The 25624-nt window shown below is 53.3% G+C and overlaps 1 protein-coding gene across 1 annotated transcript in view; it reads right to left on the bottom strand.

The window, feature by feature from the left end:
* Positions 1-25624, bottom strand: part of SLC6A5 (solute carrier family 6 member 5) — a 70684-nt gene that overhangs the window by 5411 nt on the left and 39649 nt on the right. Inside the window, exons 12-20 of the mRNA XM_037040541.1 lie at positions 23497-23638; positions 20747-20879; positions 15309-15443; positions 13458-13561; positions 10464-10588; positions 5926-6038; positions 5057-5188; positions 4085-4184; positions 1612-1712 (exon numbers count right to left, since the gene is read on the bottom strand). Coding sequence (XP_036896436.1) covers positions 1612-1712; positions 4085-4184; positions 5057-5188; positions 5926-6038; positions 10464-10588; positions 13458-13561; positions 15309-15443; positions 20747-20879; positions 23497-23638 — 1085 coding nt within the window. The remainder of the gene's footprint in view (positions 1-1611; positions 1713-4084; positions 4185-5056; positions 5189-5925; positions 6039-10463; positions 10589-13457; positions 13562-15308; positions 15444-20746; positions 20880-23496; positions 23639-25624) is intronic.

Raw genomic sequence — 25624 nt, 5'->3', positions numbered from 1 at the left:
CCTGAGCCTCTCCAGGCCTCTCCAGGCCTCAGCGCACACAGCGGCAAAATGGGCGAAGCATCAGCCATGGAGCAGAGAGGCCGCAGCTTTCGAGACAGTGTCCATGAAGCGCCTGCCTCTTCCCAGACCTCCACCAATAGTGCCGCTGGTTACTATCACGTGATCCCTCTACAGAAGGTAATCCCATTCTCCGGAGCTTACTCTCGTCCAGGACTGGAGGGCAAGACGCGGAGAATCTGGAAGAGAATAGCTTTGACTTCACCCAAGCACACGACATGTGCAGCAGTGACTGGCGGACAAATCAAAGCTCCACAGAGCCAGACAACAATGCCAAGGATGGAAGGGTGTCACCTTTCCTCCCCACCCATGAGGTGACCCCCAGTGGTCAGCACACATTTCGGTCCTGAATTCCAGAGAGAGGAAAGTCTCTCTCCCTTCCGTTAGGTTCTCGCGCCCCACACCCGGTGGGACTTTCAGACGAATTACAGCCCCTAAAATGTGAGGACCGACGTGGGCCTCAGAACACGCCTGCATCTGTGCAGAGGGAAATAAATGGCCAGTGGCTTTTCTGTGTAAGCGTCTGTCTTCTTAGGAAGAGGTTAAGCTGTTTTGATTAAAAATCACTCTGTAGCAGCTTTTTTAAGGAAAATATATATTTTCTCTATAATTTTACTTCTTTCCTAGCTTGTTCCTTTACAGAAATTGGTACTGTGTCGGAAAACAAGGGTCTTAATCTGGTTTCTACTGTCACCTGCTGGGTGCAGGTGGAATGACAGCTGGCTTCCTGCAGCCTTGGGAGATGACACCCACCCACCAGAGAGGAGGAGGGGGGAGGCAAGGTCTCCACGGATTACTGTGCTCGAGAGAGAGGGCACGGAGGCAAAGCCTGGAGCCTACGGCACAGTAAGGGAGGTGGCAGGGTGAGCACGTAAGTCCCCATGCAGATTTACTGATGCTTGAGAGGCTGTGCTCTGTAAGATGAGTGTCAGCTGATCTCAAAATGTCATCACCTCACCTGAGACTGACAAAATAGTTCTCAAAGCAACAAACATGAACGATGAAAGTCTAATATTATGCCACATTTGTTGGGAGTGTCTGCACTGAGTCGTGGTTAGAAGCAAGGGTTCTGCAGCCAGACCTGGGTTCGAACCCAAGCTGTTACTGTGTCTAAGGTGTGCAACACGAGGCAAGTCTTGTAACCTCTGGGCGTGGGTTTCCCCATCTGTAAAACGGAGAGGATTATGACGCCCACCCCACAGAGCTGCTGTGGGGAGAGGTGACGTGATTACACGAAGCACTTTGAGCACAGCCTGGACCATGGTCGGCAGTGGGACATGGAACCGCTACCTGCCACCAGTGTGTGAGACAGGCTGATGTCACGGGAAATGCTCCATAAGATGCTCCAAACTGTGCCTGGGTCCTAGCTCCGCACCCAACTGGCTAAGGCCCACCAAGCACGTTGTCCCACCTCTTCCCCACATCCAGAGGACAAGAACGACACCCATCCCCCCAGCTCCTCAGGCTCTCGCGTAGGCACAGTCCTCGTGCAGACATGCAGCACCACCTACAGATGCGAGGTGCTCTCGGCACAACGAAGCATGCAGGCCTTACGGTCAGAATGGTTGGTGTGACAAACGCCCAGCAGACTTTCCAGAAGATGTTTGGCTGAAAGCCGATCATCATCTCTATGTCTTCACAGAACCGTTGCAAGCCTGCCAACAGACAAGGGGAGGCGAAGCATGAGGGGCAAGGGTGCGGGGGGTGGGCAGCACGAGAGCGCCTCACTCAAGTGCATTGGCCAGGGGTGGCCCCAGCCTGGTGTCAACGCAACCTCGATGACACAGGAAACTATCAGATGTGACTCACTGCTGGGAAGGTCGGGGAAAGTTGGACATGTAAAGAGATACCCTATATACTTTCCACAGTGAGGTCAAAAGTGTCACCCCCCCCACACCCAGTGACATCTAAACAGGTCAGATCCAGCCCAGGAGTCTGAGCACTGCCGCAGCCAGTCATACCCACCTGCACGGCTGTTTTCAGAGGTGGCCCTATGCACTCAGCAACAACTCTGGCAAAACCAAGTAAGACTGTGCTCAGTGAGCACAGTGTGTCATGAAATCCTTGGGAGTCAGAATGAGAGTCCCTGTGCACTGGTTTTCGTGCCCCTTCACGAGGACAGTCCTCCAAGAATCGTTTATCCCTGCTCTGCGTGGTGATGGCGTCGGCAAAACCCCACGTGAATTCCGAGCGGAACATCACCCGCATCACGGGACCTCGAGGCACTGCTCTCTTCTTGGTCACTGGCCAACTCAACTAAAGGAACACGCAGGGGGAGATATTCGTTCTCATGGTCACACGTAGCCACCATCCCTTGGCTTACGAAGGTTTGAAAACCACTTCTTAAAAGAACAAGCCACGGAGACATGTTTTTAAACTGCATGGCTTCTGGCACTGTTCCCCGAGGTCTCTCAGGACTGTGGGCTCGCTGAGCTGAAGGGACCTGAGTGACTCAGGCTCCTTCACCATCAGCAAAAAAGCTGACACGGCAACCAGCGGTCTTGGCTTAATTTTTCTCGTTCCTTCACCCCCTGGGTCATTTCTGACTCCGCCCCCTCCCCCGACCCACGGATAATAATCCCCTGCGCACCCTCAGGCCTGCTTCCCTGAGACCTTGGCCATATGCTCCTCCTGTGCCTGGGCTCCCCCAACCCCTGGATTTCTNCGAGGTCTCTCAGGACTGTGGGCTCGCTGAGCTGAAGGGACCTGAGTGACTCAGGCTCCTTCACCATCAGCAAAAAAGCTGACACGGCAACCAGCGGTCTTGGCTTAATTTTTCTCGTTCCTTCATCCCCTGGGTCATTTCTGACTCCGCCCCCTCCCCCGACCCACCCATAATAATCCCCTGCGCATCCTCAGGCCTGCTTCCCTGAGACCTTGGCCACATGCTCCTCCTGTGCCTGGGCTCCCCCAACCCCTGGATTTCTGGGTCCTGAGCCCCATGAGGAGCAGGGAACTCTGTCTCCGGGGCTCCTCCTCCAGCCTTCACTCGCCGTCTCTCACCCTTTGCCATCGCCTCCCTGTGCACCTGCTGGACCAGCTGCCTGCACCTGCCCAGGGCCCCCACCCCCAGCCCAGACTTCTCCTTCCTGGTCCATTGCCCACTATCCCAGTGCCTGCTCTCTGCTATGTGGAAGTGGGGAGGGATGGAGTTATTTGAGAAGACAATCTCTCGCTGGGGTAGAAAGCAGAGATGTGGCATTTTGGGGTGGGGGGCGGCCAGAATGGTTCATCTCAGCCTATCATGTTAGGAAAAGAGGTACAAGGTCACCACCACTGACAAAATAATGGATCCTGAAACCGTGGTGGCACTCAGCGTTTGGCATTTGCTTCTTCTGCGCCATGCCCAGAATGTCACCGAGCATCGTGGCCGGTGCTGAGAACACTGTCGAGGACTCAGCGAAGGCAGCTTTCCTCACTCACCCTGGAAGTTCCCAGGTCGCAGCGAGCTTCCCACCCTCCTTTAAGGCCGCCCTGATGGAGATCAGCCACAAACGCTGGGCGGCGGGAAGAGCACTTGACCAGCGGTTAGAACCCAAGACTGGAAGGTGCTCTGCCTCAGTTCACTGTGTGCCCTGGGGGACAGATGCCCCCTTCGGAGCCTTGGCCAATTTACTAAGGGGACTGGGCCACAGGCTCTCTTAGGGCCTTTCTGGGGAGGCTAGTCCATGAGGGAAGGGGGTCCACAGGCAAGAAAGAAGTGTAAGCTCTGAGCAGCCGACCTGCCCGTCTTGGGACAGCCGTTTGTCTTTCCTTTAGTGCTACCCATGCCCTCAATGGGTGGCCTCCGGACACCAGACCCTCTGGGCCTGTGCGATGGGAGAGAACCGAAGGAAGAGGCATCAAAGCTGTTTCTCTATTAAATCTGCACCTCAGGGGTCCCGTGGCAAGCTTGGAAACAACGGAGCGGCTCTCTTATGTTGCCTAAGTAGCAGCAACTAAGGCCTTCCGTTGTCTTATGAGACATGGAAAGTCCGCTTACCCACACCAAGTGCTACCGCAGCAGCAGGCACGGCTGTCCCCTTACCGTACACGTAGGAGATCCCCACAAGCTCAAAAATGGCAATGATGACGAGGGCATAGGAGGCAGCATAGGTGTCCACCAGCTGAAACATGTAAATTCCGCCCTAGCAGGGAAGAGAAACAAGATCCGTGGGCCTGGCTGAGGCTCTCTCCCACCTCTGCCAGGGGTCGGGTGCAGACAGAAGTCAGAGGACCTCCCCTCCCTAAAGCTGGCCCAGCACGCCAGCTGGAGGCCTTGCCACGTAGCAAAGCAGGCCCTAGGGAGACTCTGAGCCAGTCAAAAAGGAAGCACAGGAAACAATCTAACGTCTTACTCCTAAAAGGCGAAGGTCAGCAACAGAAGGTGCATGTGAGAGCAGCCAGATTGCTTTGCTTTTGCTTTAAGCCATAGACGGTCATTCCTACCCATATATTTGTGTCTGACTGACCTTCCTATAACCTTTCGATGTCTTTGGGCATTCCTCCCGCATCCTACCTTTGTAAGTCTCTCTACACTAGATGAGGCTGAAAGACTATCCCATTCCAAGCCATCATTTTACAGATGAGGAAGCTAAGGCCCAAAGTGGTGACTTGTTCAAGGTCACACAGAGAACAAAGTGAGTATACACATAGTAATATAGTAATACACATAGTGAGTGAGCTACCACTCAATTTACCAAGACGCTCGGGACTAGAAGGAACTCAGGTGGCTTCAGATTCTTGTTTATGATGCATAATCGACTGGAGATTTCTCTGGTCAGTGAATTTGGATTTTCATTTTTTTTAAAAGTGGGTCACACCTGTCTCTTTGGCTCAAGAAGGCTACATCTCAATTACGAAGACACTGGAAGTACCACTCGTAGCTAAGGTGACATATTTCCCTCTCTGGTGCCAAGTCCTCAGAAATGACAGGGATTTGGCAATTGTTATGAGGTCTAAGAGCCGAGTCTGGAAGGACAGACAGCCGCCAGGTCCCCACCTCCCCACCCCAACTCACCTGAGTGATCATTGGGAAGCCCATGATGAAGAAACAAATGCAGCAGCCCAGAGTAAAGACCGGCTTGTGTGTGCGCAGGTACTTGGGGAACTCGTCTGAGATGGAGGTCACTATGGTTTCGATGGTGGCAAACTGGAAGGGTACCAGGAAAAGGGTGTCAGAGACAGACCATGCAGTCCCAAAGGCTCCCGAAGCCCTCTGTGTCTCCCACCGGGGCAGCTGTGTCTGCATCAGGTTTGGTTTCTAGGGCTGCATTCTCTTGTTGGGTCCCAAAGACCTCGCTGGGGAATGCAAGCAGGACATGAGCTTTGGAAACTGTGGCTGCAGCCGCCCCCACCCCAACCTGCACTCATACTCACCCATCAGGACACTTGAAATTTCACTTTGTATTCGTGAGGTATAAATTCCTCTCCTCCAATTTACCTGTTTTGATCTTCTCCTTGAGGACAACCCCCCCTGTACCCAACTACTGAACTCGGAGCACCTGTCGGCATGATTGGTAGTCAGCAGTCTCAGGCCCCAGCAATTTCCCTGAAACGGACCTCCTGTTATTCTCCCTCACCCAGCCCCACGGAATTTGCTTTGGCAAAACGACACCAGCACAGGAAATATGCAGGCTTAAACTTGCACAAAAAATGGAGCGAAGAAGAAAGGAGCAAAGGATGGCTCCTTGGCACCATCCCCCTAGTCACCCGCAAACAGAAGGTTATCCTGAGCCCTAGACAGGAACTTCGCCATCTGTACATAGCTCGAGAGAAAAAATTCAGGTACCAGTAAGCCCATCCCCTACTGCAGGCTGAACGCAGGACCCGGAAGAAGGGAGTGTTCAGAAGGAGCCTGGGGAAGGGATGGGAGGAGAAGGGGCTCACCATAGTGTCAAGTCCGAGAGTGAGGAGCATCAGGAAAAAGATGATGGCCCAGAATGGAGAGAGGGGCAGCCTGGTTAAGGCTTCGGGGTAAACCACAAATGCAATGCCTGGCCCTGGAAAGAACAAGACAAATGATTGCAGACTGGCCCAGGTCCAGGCCCCCTCTTCCTGGAAGCCCACAGGGCCCTCTCTCCATGGAGATCCTGAATTATTACTTATTATATGCTGTTCCCACTGGTTTTTTTTTTTTTTACTCATTGAACCCATTTCCCCAATTATATCTCAGGCTCCTTGAAGGGAAGGACCAGGGGAATTAGGTCCATATTTGGGGAACTCAGAAGAGAGGCTGGAAAACTGTGCCAGGACAAACACTGGGACCGCAAGGCCATGCCGCGTGCCACGAAAGTAACACGGAAACCCACCTGCACGTGGATGAGTTGGAAAGATGGTAACTAGTAGCCCCTGGAACAGTGGTTCTCAGCAAGGGGTGGTTTTACCCCCGGGGACATGGGGTGATGTCTGGGGACATTTTTGATCTTTACAACTGGGATGGCAGGGGACGATTACTGGCATCTGGAGGGTGGAAGCCAAGGGATGCTGCTGAGCACCCGTCACTGCTGGGACAGTCCCCAGGAGAAAGAATTATCTGACCCAAACGTCAACAGTGCCAAGGTTGAGAACCCACTCTAAAGGTTAGGCCAGGCCCAGAGTGACATCATTTCCCCTTTATAACCGCCCTTCCTCCTGTGCATCCCTCCAGGAGAATCCACTTACTTAAAATGTAAATACATCTGACACATTTAGGGCCTTGCCCTGCAAAGGCTTCCTAAAGATGGGGCTTGTCGGTCTCTGGGGAGTTAGCTGGGAGAGAGGGGGTGACAACGCACAGTTGTAAGGGTTAGGAAAGATTGGGTTCCAACGGTCAGACGGCTCTGGGCCCAAACTCACGCCACCCCGACTTACCAGCAGCGCAACCCTAGACAAGTAATTTCGTCCTAAGAGGCCCCGGCACGCCCAGCCGCACAGTGGGGATAACAATGGCACCTCACAGGGAGGCTGAGGAACAGATGAGACAATGCAGGCAAAGCACTGAGACCAGTGCCTCACTCATGGTCAACACTTGCAGACTACTAGCTTCTACGATGAGTGGACAATGAACTTGGAAGTCAGCAGTTCGGATTCAGGTTTCCCCAAGAATACTGCCTGGGATCTCGGGTTTGCGCTGCCGTTTTCTCTGCCCTCATCACGCCCTGCCCGCAGTTCCAACCCGCCTCACAGCCTCACTAGGAGGGTTCCTGCAGCCTAGGATGGCTAAGGATGGGCAGTTGCGAAGTTCCTTGTCAGTAGAAGACTAAACAATAAAGGGCAGAGATGCGCGCATACCCGGGCAATACAGCCCACACACGCATGGACACCGGAAATCACGGCGCCCGGAGTTCTGCGAACTAAAACATAACAGCACTTTTTAAACTGGAATTTATCGGGTTGTCTGTTCCTATTGTTGGCGAGGGCCTTGGGGTATTTAAAGTATAAAGCCCCGAATGCCTCAGATACCCCCCACCCCTGCTTTATGCATTTACTGAGCACACAGTAGAGCCAGCCTCAGATGGCTCTCTATGTGAGCCATAAAAGTCTGCATTAAACTACAGTTCAAAAATAGGTCTCGGATGCAGAACACCAAGAAAGGCAGGCAGCGCTCTGGCCACAGTCGGGCCCATAAAGCGGACGTGAGGTCTTTGAAACGGCCACTAACGGGGTACTTTGGCCGATTGCTTTAACAGGATTAAGCCCTTCTCAGGGGCAGACACAGTTTCAAAACCAGTGGCCTGCTTCCATTTTGGCTGCCTCCCTCCAATGCACAGGTGAAGGCATCCTTTGCAGCAAGCTCTGTTCACCCAAAACGGCTGTAGACTGGGTTTTAAAAATACATTTTAATGTTGTTTTGTAGAGTTCAGATTTTTCTTCTCAAAATAAGGACTCTCTGAGAGCCACAGTGGAATTCTCCCCAGAGGAGGCCAGAGTGGCCAGCAGAGGCCCAGCCCTGTCTCTCCCATCTCGGGGAGGCAGCGCTGCCCAGGCCCCTGCACTGGAAAACAGGCCCTGCCTCTCACCAGCTGTGAGACCTCAGGGGAGACTCATTCACTCTGGCACAAAGCTTAGTTTGCACTGTGATCAGCACAGTCTCTGAAGCACCAGGAGCAAGGGGACCAGGGCAGCACTTCCTAGGGGTCTGGCTACCTGACTGACGGTCACACTAGACCTGGGGACTCTAAATACGAAACACACGCTGTGTCCATCTGCTCTGCTCTCACCCAGCCTTGAGCATCTTAGTAGGGCTTGGGGCTGATGCTGACCGCGAGTCACATCCCACAGGAAGCTGAGGGCGTGTTGCTGGGAGGCTGGCTTTCCAGGCAGCAGCTTGTCTGGGAAGGACACTCGCCCTCCCCTGGGCTCATTGTGAGAGGACAGTTGGTCTCAGCACCAGTCCCACCCTCTGCCCCCAAAACTTCAGAATGGCTGAGATTTGGAGTAATGACTATGACAAAACTGCCTCCCCTAGAAGGAGCCATAAATAAAACAGAGTGGTGTGAGGTCACTAAAGAGAACCTGTTTTTGACTAGAGACCAACACAGGTACTGATGCTGGATCAGCAAAATCGTACTGCATGTCTACATGCCGACCTTGCCCAGCCGGGAGGGAGTGGGGCTGGCATTTAATGCAAGCCTGACCCCAAATCTCTGTCCTGCATTCATCAGAACCGGCAGCATACCCGAGGGATCAGACAGGCCCAAAAATCATTCTCATGCAAGCAAATGCAGATGAGCAGGGCAGAAGTCCTCACAGGCCACTACCCCCACCACACACACACCGTGGGGAATGAAGCCCACTGCCCCTATGCTGGTGGTGGTGAGAAACCGCCCAGGATTCACACCCCACGTCAGAACCTGTTAGAAGGGTTTTCCCCCCGTGAAAATCAGAGGAAGTAAAAACGATCTGGAAAGGGGGAGTTTCAGAGAGAAGCCTGGGCAATCCGCTGGCTCTCTTGATGCAAAGGAAAACCAGAATTCCATCTGGGTTTTAGGGACACACGCCCCCCAATCCCTTTCCTGCAGCAGAAAAGGGCTCAGATGTGTTCACTCAGGTGGCTTGGCCACTGGTTCACAGTGAGGACAGTAACGTCACAAAATAACAAACCACCGCAGTTCTGCTAGAAAATGGGGCGGCACCCTTCCTGCTGCAGCCACTGTGCTTGATGGAAAGGAGCACAGCTGGGGCGCACGGGCACTCCTGAAGGCGGGGCCCCCTCGCCCCTCTCTCTGTCCCACTGGGCCCCCAGGGAGCTGAGGACTTTCCACCAGGGAGAGGCACAGGCTCAGCTCCCCTAAACCAGGGCGCTGCTGCAGAACCAAACACCCCAGAGTTCCCCAGGCTCCCCAGAGAGAGATAAGCACCCCTGGAACCTGCTGGCTCTTTAACTCTTTGAGGCCTGCAGCCCCGCTGAAGCACTAATTCATTACCCTTGGAGAGCCAGGACAGACCAGCAGCCCACCAAGGATATGACGTTTCTGAGGCTTAGTTCTCTCACATGCAACCATCTGAGCCATTATCTAAGGATTGCAGCGGCTTCTTGAAGAAAGGCTAGTGCCCAGGGAAGCCACCCTGGCCTGGTCCCTACACTGAGGCACCCCCCGAAGGTCTGATTAGAGAATGTTCATAATGATCGACAACAATAGCCACGCTGAACTCCCTTCATCCCCCAAACCTGCCAAACACCAAATTCTCTGGAGACCAAGGCTGGGTGGAAATCAAGAGTTAAATAAAAATATTAAACATACTCTCTCTCTGCAAAATGCTGTGCTAGAGATACGGATTAAATGAGAGGAAAATGAAAGCTCTCTGTAAACTCGGAAGTGCCACACGAATGTTAGCTGAACACAGGGGTGACTTGGGTAGAGAGTAAACATTAATTCTGCATCCCTCCCACCGCCACCATCCGACCTTTCCACTCACTGGGGGAAAAAATCATAGTCTTGCTCACTGAGCAGAGAGCCCTGGGAGCACATTGGACCTCCGACCAGGAAAGTGCTTCGTCAGGAAAGGGGCTCTCATGAAGCAGAGGCTCTCAGATTCTAGAGTCCCCTGCAAAGAATGCCACCCCACGGCAGCCGGTGTCTGCCTTGGCTCCGGGACACTGCTTTGCCTGCGGGATGCTCTACCCATACCAAGGGGTGTAAGGGGTGAGGCCTTACCTGGGCCGGAGCTGAGTTAAGAGGGGAAGAGAAAATGAAGCAAGAGGAGGGGGAAGCAAGACAGGGGCCTTTGGAGCACCGCCCCTGCCCCAGGTAGGGACCAGCCGGCCCTAACCCTGCATGAGCTTCTACTGAAGATACCTCTCTGTCCCTCCGCAAAGGGGCGCCCAGGCTGTCCAACCCACCGTCCTGTCCCAGAAGGCCAACTCCCCAGCAGAGCATAAATGGGGACTCATGAAGCAAGCCAGGAACCTGCCCCGTGACAGCAGGGTGACAATGTCACCTTACCTTGGTCCGCCACATTTTCAATGTTGACCTTGCGTTCATTGGCCATGAAGCCGATAACTGAGAAAATGACGAAGCCGGCAAAGATGCTTGTGGCACTGTTGGTGCAGGTGACAATTAGAGTGTCCCTGAGGGAAGAGACCAGAGGTGGCCGTTAGGTGTGCGTGGTGAGGAGGAAGAACGTGGGGAAGTACATGACGTGCACACACGTGTCTGTGTGTACATGCCATTTCTCCACATGCACTCGCCGCAGGCTGGCCTTTTTTTCTCTTATTCACAAGGAAAGGGACAACCAGGCCTGACCACGGACTCCCTAAGGCTGAATGTATATGCACCGAGAGGCTCAGACAGGTCTCCCCTCACTGCCCTGGGCCAGGGCCTCTGGCTCCACAAGCTGGGAACTGGTTGTTCGTTCCCTCATTGCACCGACTGGGGTGAGTCTATCCATCAGAGCAGAAATGCAGCAGATGGGGCCTTTCGGGGGTAGGGACCATGGAAGAGAAGAGAAGGCAATGGGACTGTGAAATGCCACCAAGGTATGAGGACAGCCTGAAGCTGGGGCACCCAGCTGAGAAGGGCAAGGGGAAGCTGAGCCGGGAGACCTGCTCCTGGTGTTCCTCCCAGCGCCCTCTGCTGGCCACAGGCTGTGGTTTCCCAGTCCGCCCTGCCCAGCCAGCCTAGACTCCAGAGAGAGGTCATAGCTGGGTGGAGCCTCGGAGCCCAATCTAAACCCCCACTTCTCCAACATGTTCTCGGCAAGCCACTTCTTTCCCCTCTCATTTTAAATGGTGGCAATGAGCCTACCTCCCTCACAGCTGTTGTGAGGACAGAACGAGATGATTCACAAACAAGTGCTGGGCAAACAACCCGCCTGGCCCGTTTACCCATGAGGAAAGGGCAGCCCAGGGGAAGGTAATGACTGATTAATGGAAGGTCAGGATTTTTATCTGGACTTCCTGTGTCGCAGCCCCATGGTCTTTCCTCCACACCACACAGCTTCACTTCTAACAAAGCACAGAGCAATGCTTCCCGGTGTTCAGACTGATTTTCGGGGCGTAAGTCAGTGAGCAGCTGTGGCCAAAGAGGTTCAAGCACCAGAGTCTGGCATTCTAGCTGCTATGCGCTGAATTGTGTGCCCCTAAAATTCAGAGGTTGAACTGCTAACCCCCGGTTCCTTAGAACGTGACCATATTTGGTGATAGCATCTTTAAACAGGTAATTAAGTTAAGAAGAAGTTATTAGCGTGCTCCACTCCAATATGACTGGTGCCCTTCTAAGAAGGGGCGATTAGGACACAGAGACACATGCAGAGAAAGGCTATGTGAGGACACAGGGAGGACATGGACATCTACAGCCCAGGGAAGAGAAACCAGCCCCACCAACACCTTGCTCCTGGACTCCTAGCCTCCAGAACTGTGAGAAAATTCTGTTGTTTAGGTCTCCCCCACTGTGGTGTTTGTTACGGAAGCCCTGGCAGACTAATGCAGAGGCGCCGTCCAGCTCCTGGGTACATACCTGCCGCCCCAGTCCCCCTGACCCGCTCCCGCCCCACATCTCCGTCCCACTCACCGCCACTCATTCCCAACTCTAGCTGTTTCTGCCTCCCGGAAGCATTTCCTCCTCACCTGCACCCGCTGCAATTTGGCCCAGGATAGATCTCACTCCTGCGGGGCCCTCCCCACCACCCTAGGCCATAGTTTACCTACAATCTTGTCTTCCTGGTTCACAAAATATTCCAACCAGGAACAGTAACAATAATGGCAATTGCCTTTCGTTGAGCACCTACTATGTGCTCAACAAAGCACCAAGCATTGCTCTGAAAACGTGCAATACATCATCCCTTACCCCTCAACCAAATATAGGCTGAATTTTATAGATGAGAACACAGAGGCTCAGAGAAGTGACATATCTCGCCCACATTTTGGGGTTTTAGTAAATGGTAAAGTGAAAACTCAGCAGTCTGACTCCAAGGTCCACCCTCTCTCCTCTTCTTTCCAACCTTCCTTCCCTCCTTTCCTTCCTTCCTTCCTTTCTTATCAGCTTCCTGAGAGAATGGGCCTTATTTTACTATTGCTCGTCACAGACATAATTAACTTGCAAATACAGTCTCTTGCAAGAAGTGGTCAGGCTCTGGCAGGTCCTGTGGGTTCCAGAGCCTTTCCTAACACGGCACACCCAAATGTCACTGTCGTCAGAGTCCCCCGAGGATCCTGTCTGGATGCGTAGGTTCCTGGGCCTGCCCCACCTCCAGACTTCTGGTTAATAGATCTGGGAGGGAGACTCAAACTTTTGCATTTTTGCAGCTTTATTGAGTATAACAGACAAATAAAATTGTGTTTTATTTGAAGTGTACAATGTGATGTTTTATTTTTATTTTATTTGCTTATTTTAGAGAGAGGGGAAAGGAGGATGAGAAACATTGATGTGTGAGAGAAACATCGATCACTTGCCTCTCATATGTGCATGGACCAAGGACTGAACCTGCAACCCAGGTACGTGCCCTGACCGAGAATTGACCCCGTGACCTTTCGCTTTGCAGGGTGATGTTCCAATCAACTGAGCCACACCGGTGAGGGCCAATGTGATGACTCGACACATGTATACATTGTGACAGGATTCCTACCATCCATTACCAAGGGGCTCTTTTTCATACTGATCTCTAGAAAAATATTTGTTGAGTGACTGAATGACCTTACTTTGAGCAGTGGCTACTGTATGACTATACCATGGACTAGACAGCTTACAAAATCACTACCCCAGGCCCCAGCCCACCAAAGACTCAGTTCCATCCCATGCGACAGTGTCTGCAGTACAAATTGGGGTGCAGGCCACCAGAAGCCAGCAGCCAGTCCTTCGCTGGGGGTCCCCGATGCCAGAGGCAACTCTCTGGCTCTACTTCAGGTAAAGTGTGAGGATGTGGCCTCGGTCCATTCCTCTGTCCCCAGGCTTTATTCCCACTCACCAGCCACCTCTGGGATTTGAACGGCTCCCGCATACCTGTAGCAATTGTTGTGGAATTTGTTGTAGGAAGAGAGAGTGATCAGGCCCCCCCACGCGGCAGATAATGAGAAGAAAATCTGAGTGGCAGCATCTTTCCACACCTGGTGGGCAAAAGGGAAGAAGAGTCAAGGTCACTGGAAGGGGCTGACCACACAAGGGGAGTCTGCCATGACCAAGGCCACGTCGTCTCCCCAGGCGAAGGCAGTCAGGGACTGGATGGCTTTGGCACCGGGGTAAACGAGAAACCTCATTGGTTCTGGGAGCCAAAAAGGCAGTGACTTACCTGGGAGATTTCAGAGAAGAGGAACTCAGTAAACCACGTACACAGTACACATGTCGTCTCCCCTTTCCTACCATGGGGGGCTATACGGAGGGGGGAGCCCTTTCTGTGGCTGCAAGCACTCCCCCAAAAACGATTTGTAGCAAGCAGCAAGATGTATCCGTGGGTACATTATATAAGCCTTTTAAAATCAACATCCTACAGATTACACCAACTGCTACTGAAATTCTGAAATTCCAAAGCTCCTCATTTGAGTGAGGCCACCTCCGCCCACAGCAGAGTGGGCTCTAGGGTGCCACGAGCTTCCTGAACTTGGCTGACATCGCAGCTTGGTTTCTTGGTGATTTTTCTTAATTGTCCTCATAAAATTGCAGAAGGCCACTCAAGAGTTGGAGCCAGAGATTTATATGATTAGTATGATAGATGTACCATCATTTTCATATATTAAATCTGGTTTTTAAGTTGTGCTTAAAATACGCAGAGGAATTTCAAGTGCATGCTGGCAAAGACCGGGCCTACCCAGCACCCACTCTCCCGTACTTCTTTAGCCAGTCATGCTGCGGAAGGAGCCCCCGCCCGCACCGAGGGGTACGCAGCTAAAAGAGGATAATTGTATCGCTTAGTTTCTGGCCAATGATGGGAAAATCATGTGTGATGTGGGACTTCTAGAATTCTGCATTTTTAAAGAGAGTGAGGATGCTTATCTCTACCCCTTTTCTCACCCCTTTGTGTTACCTGGAACACTGATGTGATGGCTGGAGCTCTGGCAGCCAAGTAGAAGCTATTCACACTGAGGATATTAGGGCAGAAAGACAGGAGCCCGGGCTCCTGGTGACACCCTGGAGCTACCCAGCTGGTGCCTGTCTACCACTGGCCTGCTTTAGTGCCTGCAAGCGAAACACACTTTTATCTTGAGTTGCCCTTATTTGGGGGTTTTCTGTTGTGTGCCCACCCAATCCTAGCTATGTGTTCTTAACATATTCTGGAAAAGCATGTATTTCTTTAAGGTGAGGAAACTCACTTCTTCAACAAACACCCCCTCATCTGGAGGTTTGGGGACTGGGGATTTTAGAGGAAGGCATGCCCGTGGAGAGCATGCACAGAGAAAGTGCAAGCGTGTACTGGCCCTGCGTCCATGTGCCAGCAGTTCTCAGATGTGTCTGGGCCCTTTAAACGGACTTGCTTGGGGTCTGGCTAAGTGTACTGTTATTTTCCAGCCAGCAGCACTCCACTCCCGACTCCCTATAATTAGTAACAGGTAAGTGGTGCGAGGTGGCCCAAAGCTATTAAGAGGATTTCATTCTTCATTCCGGCCTCTGCTGCTATCCGAGATGTAGGACAACTATTCCAGGGATCCGACCCCACCCCCGTTGCCCACTGCCCATTACAGGGTTCCGGAGTGCGGACCCTTCCAGGACTGTCCGGGCCTTGTCAGCGGGAACAGTGGGGTGCCCTGTGGGAGGAGACCTGACCCGCCTGCCACACAGCCCAAGGCCAAGCGCAGGACCGTCCCCAGATGCTGCCCGCCCCACCCCCGCACCGAGTCATAAATGAAACCAGAAGCCCACCGTGGCATCCGTGAGCTTCTCCCACTTGGGTGTGATGAAGTACCAAATGCCAGCACCGGCCCCGGGCAGGGTGACGCCGCGGATGAGGAGGATCACCAGCACGACGTACGGGAATGTGGCCGTGAAGTACACCACCTGGAAGGGCCATCCGACAGACTGAGCAGACCTGCGGCCGGGCCCAAGGGGCTTCCGCAGAGGCCGAGCGGGCTCTGCCGCCTGCACACGGGGGCCCAGAGCTGAGGGCACCCGGGGAGTTTTCTCCAAGCTCTGTCGGGGCTGGGGACTCGGGGAAGGCCCTGGGACCAAAGGGGGCTCAGAGGGAACCAAAATTAAGTCTGTAGAAGGGCACCTGATACTGAGGGGTGAGTCGGCCCACGTGTGCATGGCTAGGGGAGATCCCTCCGCCCCACCCCCTGCCCCCCCGCCCCGGGATGCTGACTCTCCCTCACCCTCACTCTCAGCCCACCCTCTGCCAGGGGCCACAAGTCCCACCATTAGAGATTCATCCTTTAGTTTAAGCGGTCCATCCTTGTTTAAACAGACACCCTAAGGGAGGCAGCCTGGCGAGGTGAGAAGACCCTGCCCTGAGAACCAGACACATTTAGGTTCAAATGAAATTGCGCCTCCAGCACTGAGTAGCTGTGAGAACTTGGACGAGCTAATAAGTTTCCTGAATCTCAGTTTCTGCATCTGTAAACGGGGGTAGGGGTGCCTTTCTTAAAAGAAACCACCTTTCTGTATCTGAGAAGATCAAAGGAACCCCCAGCACACTGTCTGATTTGTAATAGGTCATCATTAAACACCGTTAAGTCCAACAAGCATTGACCGAAGGCCTCCTGTGACCCAGGCCGTGTGCTGGACATTAATGCACACAGATGAAGTGACTCGTGACCTGGACTGACACAGAGGCAGTGTTCGAACAACAGGCTGGACGACACGCATGGGACCCTGTGACGTCCAGGGGAGGGCGCTGTGCTCGACCTGGGAGTTTACTGAACCAGTCACTGGCATGACACAGGAGCTGGATCTTAGAGGCCAATGAGGTGAGGCCAGGTGGGAGGGTGGAGGAAGACAGTGGGCAAGCCGGGTGGGGGGCGGTGAGGGCAGAGCTTTTATCACTGTTAGGACAAGTAAAGGCTAAAAGTGAACGGGGAGGGGACAACAGGCACATGGGAAGAGACCACATGCCAGCCGAAGGAAGCTCCTGGACTCTGGACCAGAGGGAGGGACCATGATCAAGAAACATTTGGGACTGTGACTGCCTAAGGATGGTGATGGGTGGGAGGTGCTTTTCTTCCTTGTATCTCAGTCAAACCTGGGGATGAAGAAAGGGCTCGGGATCAGGGCTTGGTCGACAGAAGGAAGAGCAGGCAGTGAGAGTCCCGCAGGCCTAAGTTTAAACTCCAGCTCCATCGCTTCCGAGCTGGGCTGCCTTGAGAAATGACTTAACCTCTCTGAGTCTCAGTTTCCACACCTGCAAAGCGGTGATAACAAGAGCATATTCCTCACTGGGGCTGTTGGAAGACCACAGTGGGACCATCCACTCAAAGTGGTTCAGGCCTGGAGGCACCAGAAATAGAAGCGCTGCCTTGGTCTTGCCTAGGTCTCCCCAGTCTCAGTAACACCGCCCACCTTCAGCTCACAGGCCAATGGCATCCGAACGTGCATCCGAAGACACTGGGAAGGATGAGGTTAAGCTCCCATCCCAGCCCATCAAGCCCTCTCGGATCCCTGTGGTGGGCTCCGATAGCCAACGGGGCAAACACTGTTGGCTCAGTCCATCCTTTCCCGTCCCATCCTGGGATGCCTGCCCCCTGGGAGGGAGACAGGCCTCACCACGCACTGGCTGCTCCAACTCTAGGGCCTGGCAAGGGGCTCCAGTGACTGGCAGATACCGGGATTCAGGGGACAAGGGCCAATGTGGGGACTTGCAGGAAATGGGTTGAGGGTAGGTTAGAGTTGTGATTAAGATACAACTTTGGGATCATTTCGTGAAACATGGGGGGTACGTCAGTAAACAGGACAAAGACCCCTACCCTCGAATAGCGTACATTCTAGCTAGGGAGATTGGCAACCAGTAGTACTCACAATATCCCTTGTGGCATATTAGAAGGCAATGTGTGCACTGGCTGGGGGGAAGGAGAGCAAAGGAAAAGGGGGTCGGACCTGCAGGGAAGATGCTGGAAAGAGGGTCGTACAAAAATGGGGGGGCAGGGAAGGCCTCGTTGCAAAGCTAGCCAGGACTTGCAGGAAGTGAGAGTGAGCCAGCTGGAATCTGGGGGAACATTCGAGACAGAGGGAACAGCTGGAGTAAGGCCCTAAGAAGGGGCTGTGCCTGACTTCTAGGAACAGCAAAGAGCAGAGCACAGGCAGGAGGGGAAGCTAGAGAGGTGGGGGAGATGGAGGGCCGGGTCCTAGAGAGCCTTGTGGGGCCTTTACTCTGTGGGGAATGGGAGGCGCTGCAGGAGTGTGGGCAGAGTGACCCGACCTAACACCTTAACCTCCATCCGGTTGCTCTGTTGCGAATCTACTACAGGGCGGAAGGGCAGAAGCGGGGGCAGCCGTTGGGGAGCCACGCTGCCATCCAGGAAAGGAGGATGTGGGTGCCAACCAGGGTGTCTCACGGGAGCTAGGAGAGATGGTTGGACACTGGATATATTTTACAGAATTTCCTGACAGATTATGTCAAATAAAGGGCGAGGAGGGTGGAAGCAAGGATGACCCCAAGTTTTTGGCCTCAGCAACCAAAAGGATGCTGTTGCCATTAGCTGAAATGGGGCAGCCTACAGGTCAAGGTGAAACGAGAGGTTGTTTTTTTCCTCTAAACCCAGTTACTGCTCAAAGCCAAATTCTTTCCTTTTGGCTACAGAACAGGGATGGGCGGGTATCCTTTCCCCTTCACTGCTACCTCCTACCTCTACTAACTGGGGGTCTCTTCCCAGCCCCTCCCCCCAACAGTCTCCCCTCCCTCCTTGCCTCAAGCACTTGGATTGCTGGGCACTGTGGGAGGGGCATATTCCTGCCAAACCTGCTTCCCTCTCTCCTCTTAAGGAAGCCCTTCTACATAGACACTAGGAAAGTAAAGGCATCTGACGTCTCAGGAGAAAACTGCCCACCTTAGGAAGGCCTGGGGTGTCCTCCCAGCTGCCAGATGGGGCTGGGGAGAGGAGATGGCTGTGAGGGCAGATCACGGCCCTGATGGTCTGACATCCCCACTCGGCCAAGACGGCAGGGACAGGGTAACACCGAAGGAGTGTCTTTCCACCTCCTGACCACATTCAGCTGGTGGGAAGCGAGGATGGAAGGAGGCAACGAGGGGACATGACCTGGACAGAGGGCCAGCAGGAAGAAAACCCCAGACTGGCCCCAGTCGAACTGGCTGAGACAACTCTTCCCATTTGACTATTGAGAGCTGTTCGAATACGACCATTTCCGGAGCCCCCGCTCTGGACCAGCTATCAGCAGCCATATTTTATACAGGAGGAAAATGAGGCTCAGGCTGTGTCTTGCATGGGGCTTAATATTTCACTCAAGGTCTCCCAGCTGCAGCCAAGATACAACCTCGAAGCTTTCTAACTCCAGTGTTCCCATCCCAGAATGGGATGGCCCTCTGTGGGCCATGTGATCAAAAATGGATGAGGCAGGGCTAGGGTTTAGGAGAGGCAGGTGAGGCATGTAGAGTTCAAAATTTAAGAAGACACCCATTCTCAGGGTCCAACCAGCATGTACAGGAACCTGAGAGTGAGTGCCGCCTTAAATTTCACACCCTGAGCACTTGCTTGCCTCACCCAGCTGGGCCCTGGCATGTGGGTTGCGGCACTTACTTTGCAGACAGTGATCTTACTCAACTAAAAGGGCCCACAGTTTGGCTCATACATCCCGGGGATGCCTACATGGGAGTCAGGTGTACACGGAGGCTCTATGCCAGCTAGTTCCGCTGGGTCAGGGGAGCTTCCGAATGCACCTGTTTCAGAATGTACTGTCAGAGGAGTTAAACTTGAACAGTAATGAATCACACTTGGCAGGAGTGACAATGACTAGTTGATCGGAGCCTGCTGGCCTGACACTTGGCTGCATTTTCCTCACAGCGGGAGCCCCGAACAGGTGGTAAGGTAAGGCCCCACCAGCCTGTACTAGCTAATTAGGTTAGCTCCGTGGTTTTGCCACAAGTCTCAGGCAGAGCGGCCCCTGGGTCCAATGGGCTGCATTTGACCTTCGGGCTGCATTTGACCTTCGGGCTGCCTGCCGCTTACCGCTGCCTCTGGAATCCTGGCTGCTCAAAAGGAAGAGTGAGGCCTCGGAGGAAGCAATGAGCCAATCTTCCCTCCTAGGGCCCCTGAGCAAGAGGAACAGAGCTTATCTCGCTGCAGGAGGAGCAGGAGGACAGCCCTCCTGCTTAGAAATGACAGTGCTCGTGGAATTCCAGTCACAAAGGAGCCCATTATAATAAGAAGCTTCAGCCACACATTCACCCAGGCTTCCCAACAACACCCCGTGATTAATGTCTGCACACTCCAGGGCTGTGCCATTATTTCGGGTGCTATTCTCCATCTAGAAAAGAATCGATCATTGATCCCTACTCGGCAACCTTCTTCAATGAAGCAGAAATAAGCTGGCAGACCTAAAAGAAGCCCTTGCGCAGGGCTGCCCTGAAAGTCCCAGTCCAGAAAGCCCATACAATCTAGCACCAAGGACTAAATTCTAAACCAAAGCAAAGAAGCAGCTGTGACGCCATCCTCCACCTAAAGTGGCACAGACTAATAAAAACAATGGGACCCCCGGGGGGGCACCCCTGTGTCCCGGGCTTCCTGGACTCCTGGCCTGCCTGCCTCCGCACTGAGCTTGGGTGGGACTTCCCACGTCTCCAAAGCGCCAGCCAAGCTATCACCCAGCAAGAGTCGCCAAGATCATCCCACTGGCAGGATGGGCACCTGTGGGTGCCACGGAGGGTGGGGGGATTCACAGGGGGTGGAGGAGAGTTGGGTTGGGGGTTGGAACAAGGACATGAAAGGCTGAGAATGTGGTGGACGTGCTTGAGAGATCAGAGTAGATTCACTTCACAATTCTGATCTTTTCTGGGCATCTTGGCAGCCAGAAGGCCTGGGATGCTAATTCTAGAGTGCGGGGAGAGTGACTGAATCCTATCAGGGAGGTCCCGTCTGCTGAAGGAAGGGGCGGCCCCCGACGGGAAAGGAGGGAAACTAATCGCAGCCCCCAGGAGCTCTGTGTGCATCTGCCTCCTTCAGTCCTCAGCACAGCCCTGAGAGAGAGGTGTCGTTGGCCCATCTTCACAGGCAGGCAGTCACTCGCCCAGAACCCCCGCTGCTCAGCGCCAGAATCAGAACTGCTCCTGCGCCTCCCCACGCCCTTCCACCTGCTCCTGACACAGTCACCCCTGGGGGCCCGGAGCTTTCTCTCAGGCAAATGCAAGTTCTTACTTTTCCTGAAGTCTTGATTCCTTTTGCCAGAGATGCATACACGATTACCCAGGCCAGGAAGAGACAGAAGGCCAGTGGCCACCTGATCTCCCCGGGGTATTCAATCCCTGCCGAAATCTTCAGCACGAAGTACCTGAGAGTGGGAAAGAGAAAGGAGGGAGGGAGGCTTCAATCTCCCAGCAGAGCCACAGCCTTGAACAAACTCCAGCAACCCCCACCCTCCCCATCAGGGACCTGATAGGATCAGGTTGTGAGGGACTCTCTGACCTGGGCTCCTGCCCACAGCTGTCTGCACAGAGGCCAAGTGGATTGTCCCTACTCCTCCTCATCCGCTGGGAGGCCTCTTACGGCCCTGGACAGGCTCCACGCACGACTATGTCAGCTCCACCACCATCAGGAGATGCCCCCGGAGAAGTGCAACGAATCCCACAGCACTGGGGGGCCCAGTACAGCCCCCCAACAGGCATGACCAAGGTTGCTGTCTGAACGGAAGGTCACATCACTAACAGAGACTCTAAACTGTGAAGGGTGATTTTTGTGAGTTTTCCCTATTGTCCTACTCTTTTATGAGGGTGTATTTCAGTAGCATTTGCATAATTTCACATTTAAAAAATCAGCACAGGGTCACTGTGCTAAGTGACTAAAAACACTGCTCTGCCTTTCGGTTCAGGGTGCACTGGGCATGGCCCAAAGGTGAGACTGGTAAACGTGACCTCAGGCTGGCTGGACCTTACTCAAGGACCATATTCAAAGGCAGATATCAGCGACAAACTGCGGGTGCTGCTGGGTATCGGTACCTGCAGCTGACCACCTGGTTGAAAGTGGAAGAAGTCTTGACCTGCCTGGAGACCCCCACATCCCTACCTTGTAGCCTGGCCAGAAGGTGGGCAAGCAGCCTCACTCCTGGGGTAGGAGGCAGTGGTAGGCACGGTGAGTTCTCATAAGACTGGACCACTCCATCCTGGATAAAAGGCCTGTGTTTGCTGGTTGGTGGTTTTCTGTGACCTGAGCAAAGGCCCGGCCAAAGTCCAGGCTCTGCCAGACTGCAGAAATGACAGCCCAGAGCTTTCTGATCCCCTGAGGAACCTAAAGGCAGCAGCGCCACTGCCCTCCCCTCCGGCCAGCTAGTGAGTGACAACCCGAGAGGCCGTCCTGCAGGCTGAAGCCACGCTCTTCAGAGCAGGGATGGTCACACTCTGCAGTGACAGAGCCTGTTCTGGTCTCAACCCCTGAGGCAACCTGGGCACAAGAGCTGAGTAGACTTGACCGAGGGTGGGAGTGAATGGGCTCCCAAACCCTCCCCAAGTGGGAAAAGGACCTACCCCATGTCTCTGTCCCTCAGACGGTAAGCCATTTAATCAACAATCCCACAGGACCTCGGTCACCTCAACTACTCCATTCTTTCATCAGGGCCCTTGGATGGGCCCCAAGAAACTCCTAATTACACTTCCTCTTGGAAACCAAGACTGGCCCCAGAGGACTGAGGAAGACCACCAAAAGCTGATTCACAAATCATTTCACAATATACCCAACCACACAGGTTACGCGATCAGACCTCCCATAACCACCAGGTCGCGCTCAGTTTCTCAGCGCTCAGGGCGAGACCATGCACACCCTCCCTGCTCCAACATCATCTCCAAAGGGGACCGGTTCCTCATTCAGCCTAAGGCCCCCTGTTTGTTCTGCAGGGAACAACCGCACACCCTCTGCGTCTGCACAGGAGAGAGATCTGGCATTGAAACTGATGGCAATTGGGCACCTGGTAAGGTTTTTAGTGACCACTTTATTACCTAAGTAAAGGTCACAGACCAGGGCCCACGGATGTATGCATTTTATGTGCCAGTGTTTTGTTCGAATTGCTAACATTTAAAGTGGGAGACACACAACATGCCAGATTCTATCTGATTTCCCTACAACAGGGAAGCTCTGGCTGCACTGCCCGCACCCCTCAGACAAGGATGTGGGCCGGGCGGTGGCAGCCTCCCTGGCCCGGGGCAGACATCCTCGCCCGTGTGCCCCAGTCCCCACCCCTCTCTATCACCCAGTGCATTTGTTCTTCACTCACCTGCCTGAGAAGCAGGCACTCGTCCCCGTCAAGTCCCTGAGCACACGAGCTTACAACAACCCCCAACTCAAGGCCTAACTGACCCCCAACTCAAGGCCTTATTTGCCTGCTGTTGAAATCTGCCTGCATTTATCTTCTTTAAGAAAAAACTCCATAAACTTTACCAAATCATCCTGTGGTAGCTGAGGATTTCCTAGCATCCCTGAACGTTAGTCCTTAGTGTCTGGCAATGCAGATGCAGAAAGTACAGAACCAAGGTGAGACTGTTTTTTAAAAAAACGATTTAGTTCTTTAAATCCTTGACTATGACTTGGTTTCTGACTTTTTTGCAGTTGTTTCCTTCTCAAATGGAGAAGGCTGGGGGGAAAACCTAGTCAACTGAAGATCTGCTTAGATCACATTGCCTGAAGATGTTGCAATGACTTTGGCATCAGTGTCAGGAATTACAGCAGCAGCGATTCTGTCCCCACCGGCATTCAGCCATTGCTCAGCTCCAGGCCCAGTGCACAGCAATCTGCTCTCAGAAGCCAAACCAAGGAAAATACCTTCCTCACTGATGTGTGAACAGGTAGGGAGGGGAAGCTACCCGCCCCTGGAGCTGCCCACACCTCCAGTCTGCAGTTGGAGCACCCACTCATTCACTGGATTTCTCCTAGAAAGTAATAAAAAAAAAAGGCCCTCGTACTTGAAGTACTCCTCACTCCCACTGACAAACGTCTTATTGGCCTGGCTGGTGAAGTTGACCATTGTCAAGTTAGGGTAGGCGCTCATGCAGAAGGTCGAGTTCTTGATCTGTATTTTGGGGTGATCGCTGATGACACAGGAATCTGTTTAGGAGAGGACAGAATGGAAACACAGTGACGTCCACACAGAATATATATACATGTGTCTTAGCAGCAACTTGAAAACAAAAACCTAAAGGATTTGCCAAATATTGAAGAGTAACTTGGGGAAAGTTTTCACGGAGCCAGGCTAGGTGGAGATGAAACACAGAACTACACTGTACTCAGCGCAGCGCCCCACAGCAGTGACTTGTCCTGGTGACAGTGGTTCTCACTCGCAGACTGCTCTGTCTGCGGTGCTCGCTGAGCTAAGCACTTGATACTTTGCATGCATTACCTCATGTAACACTCACAACAGCCTAGGCGGGGGCCCTTTACCTCTGTTTTTAACACGAGGAACCAGGCTCTCCTGAAACCATACCGCACTAATGAGGAAGAGAATCGGGATTCAAACCCAGCTCCATGGACGCCGCCAAAAGGAAGTGGTTTGTGAGATGAATGTAATCCGACATAAGCAAACCTCCTGAAGAGCTACTGCCACAGCAGGCTCTCTTATGAGATCACCTTGAACTCACTACCTGGCTGGAGGGCTGACACACAGTAAATACCCTAAGATGTGGGTGATGTGGCTTTCTACGCACTCACATGGGGCAGAGGAGGCAGCAACGGGGCAGTGCGCCTATGAGCCTGCAGCAGGACCTAACCCAGGGGTTCTCAACTGGGCATGAGTGCGCCCCGAGGGGACACTTGGCAGTGTCTGGAGACATTTTTACTTGTCACACCTGGAAGACAGGGAGCTACTGGCACCTTGTGGGTAAAGGCCAGGGATGCTGCTAAATACCCTGCAATGCACAGAACAGTCCCCACAACAGGGAACTATTCAGATTATCCAGTCTGAAGCGTAGAGAGTGCCCGACCCAGGCTGGGATGGGGAGAGGATGCTGACCTCGTGAGTCTCATGCCTCAGGCGCTGCACTGGACACTTTAACAAGCATTTTCCAGTGAAATCCTCATCAAACCGGAAAAGCACACACTATTTTCCTGATTTTAAATAGGCAGAGGCCGAAGTCTTTCTGACCATATTAAAAGGCCTCTCTGGCAACTTTATAAATGCTGATCGCTTGACAGATACTTCACGCAGACAGTCCCCCAGCACTAATCCCACCGGACACTGTCTCATAAGGAGCAGAGAGTGTCAGTGGCAACGACACCAACACTGACATGCCACTTACCGTGCCCGGGTTCGAGTGCTCTCTGTACATCAGCTCACTGAAGCCTCCCACCAGCCCCCTAGGTTGGGGCTGTTATGTCGTCTCTGTGTTACCCACAAAGATGCTCCTCGGGGCCAGGGTCACCCAGAGAAACCAGGACACAGACCTCCTCCCCTTGGAGGCCATGCTCCTAACATTCTGCTCTGGGGTAGAGGTCAGAGATCATGAACTTGACCCCTTCTGATGGCAGCTGGTGACACGAACGGGGAGGGCACGAAAGGCGGGGTAACACGGAGAGCCGGTCGGCAAACCGAGAGCACTCCAACCACCAGTGCCCCGCGTTTCCAGGGGTTCTCGCCAAAGGTGCAGAAAACCCGTTTTCAGAGGTTGGAAAGCAGGTCAAGTTGCTCTTAAGTATTGTGGACCACGGGAAAAGCACGTGCAGCCCCAACATAGCGCAGGGACCCCCAGCTTACGCCCTCTGCGGAACGGCAAAGCGGACACAGCTGTGAGTGCAGGGGTTCCACGGCCCCCAAGGGTTCAGATGAGCTCCTCTAACCTCTCCAGGCCTCCGTGTTTGGGTGGTAGTTGTATCCAAGCAAGAACCAAACTGAGATCATGAATTAAAGTTTCATGCAATAGCCAGCACACAGTTGGACTCCATAAACTCTACCCAAAACCCAGTCCTCACTGCTACACCATTTTATGGGGTGAGCACCTCTAGTCCTCAACATTGCCTCCCACATCCTACTTGCCAGGCATAAATTACTTCTGCTTCCCACACTCCCTGCCAAGAACGTCTCATAATATTGCATAAAGA

The sequence above is a fragment of the Sturnira hondurensis genome, unplaced genomic scaffold (genome assembly GCF_014824575.4).
Source record: "Sturnira hondurensis isolate 20B ecotype Veracruz unplaced genomic scaffold, ASM1482457v3 Scaffold0002638, whole genome shotgun sequence".
Classification (NCBI taxonomy): Eukaryota; Metazoa; Chordata; class Mammalia; order Chiroptera; family Phyllostomidae; genus Sturnira; species Sturnira hondurensis.
Note: the sequence above shows the minus strand (reverse complement) of the source record. Positions and strands in the feature narration are given on the sequence as shown.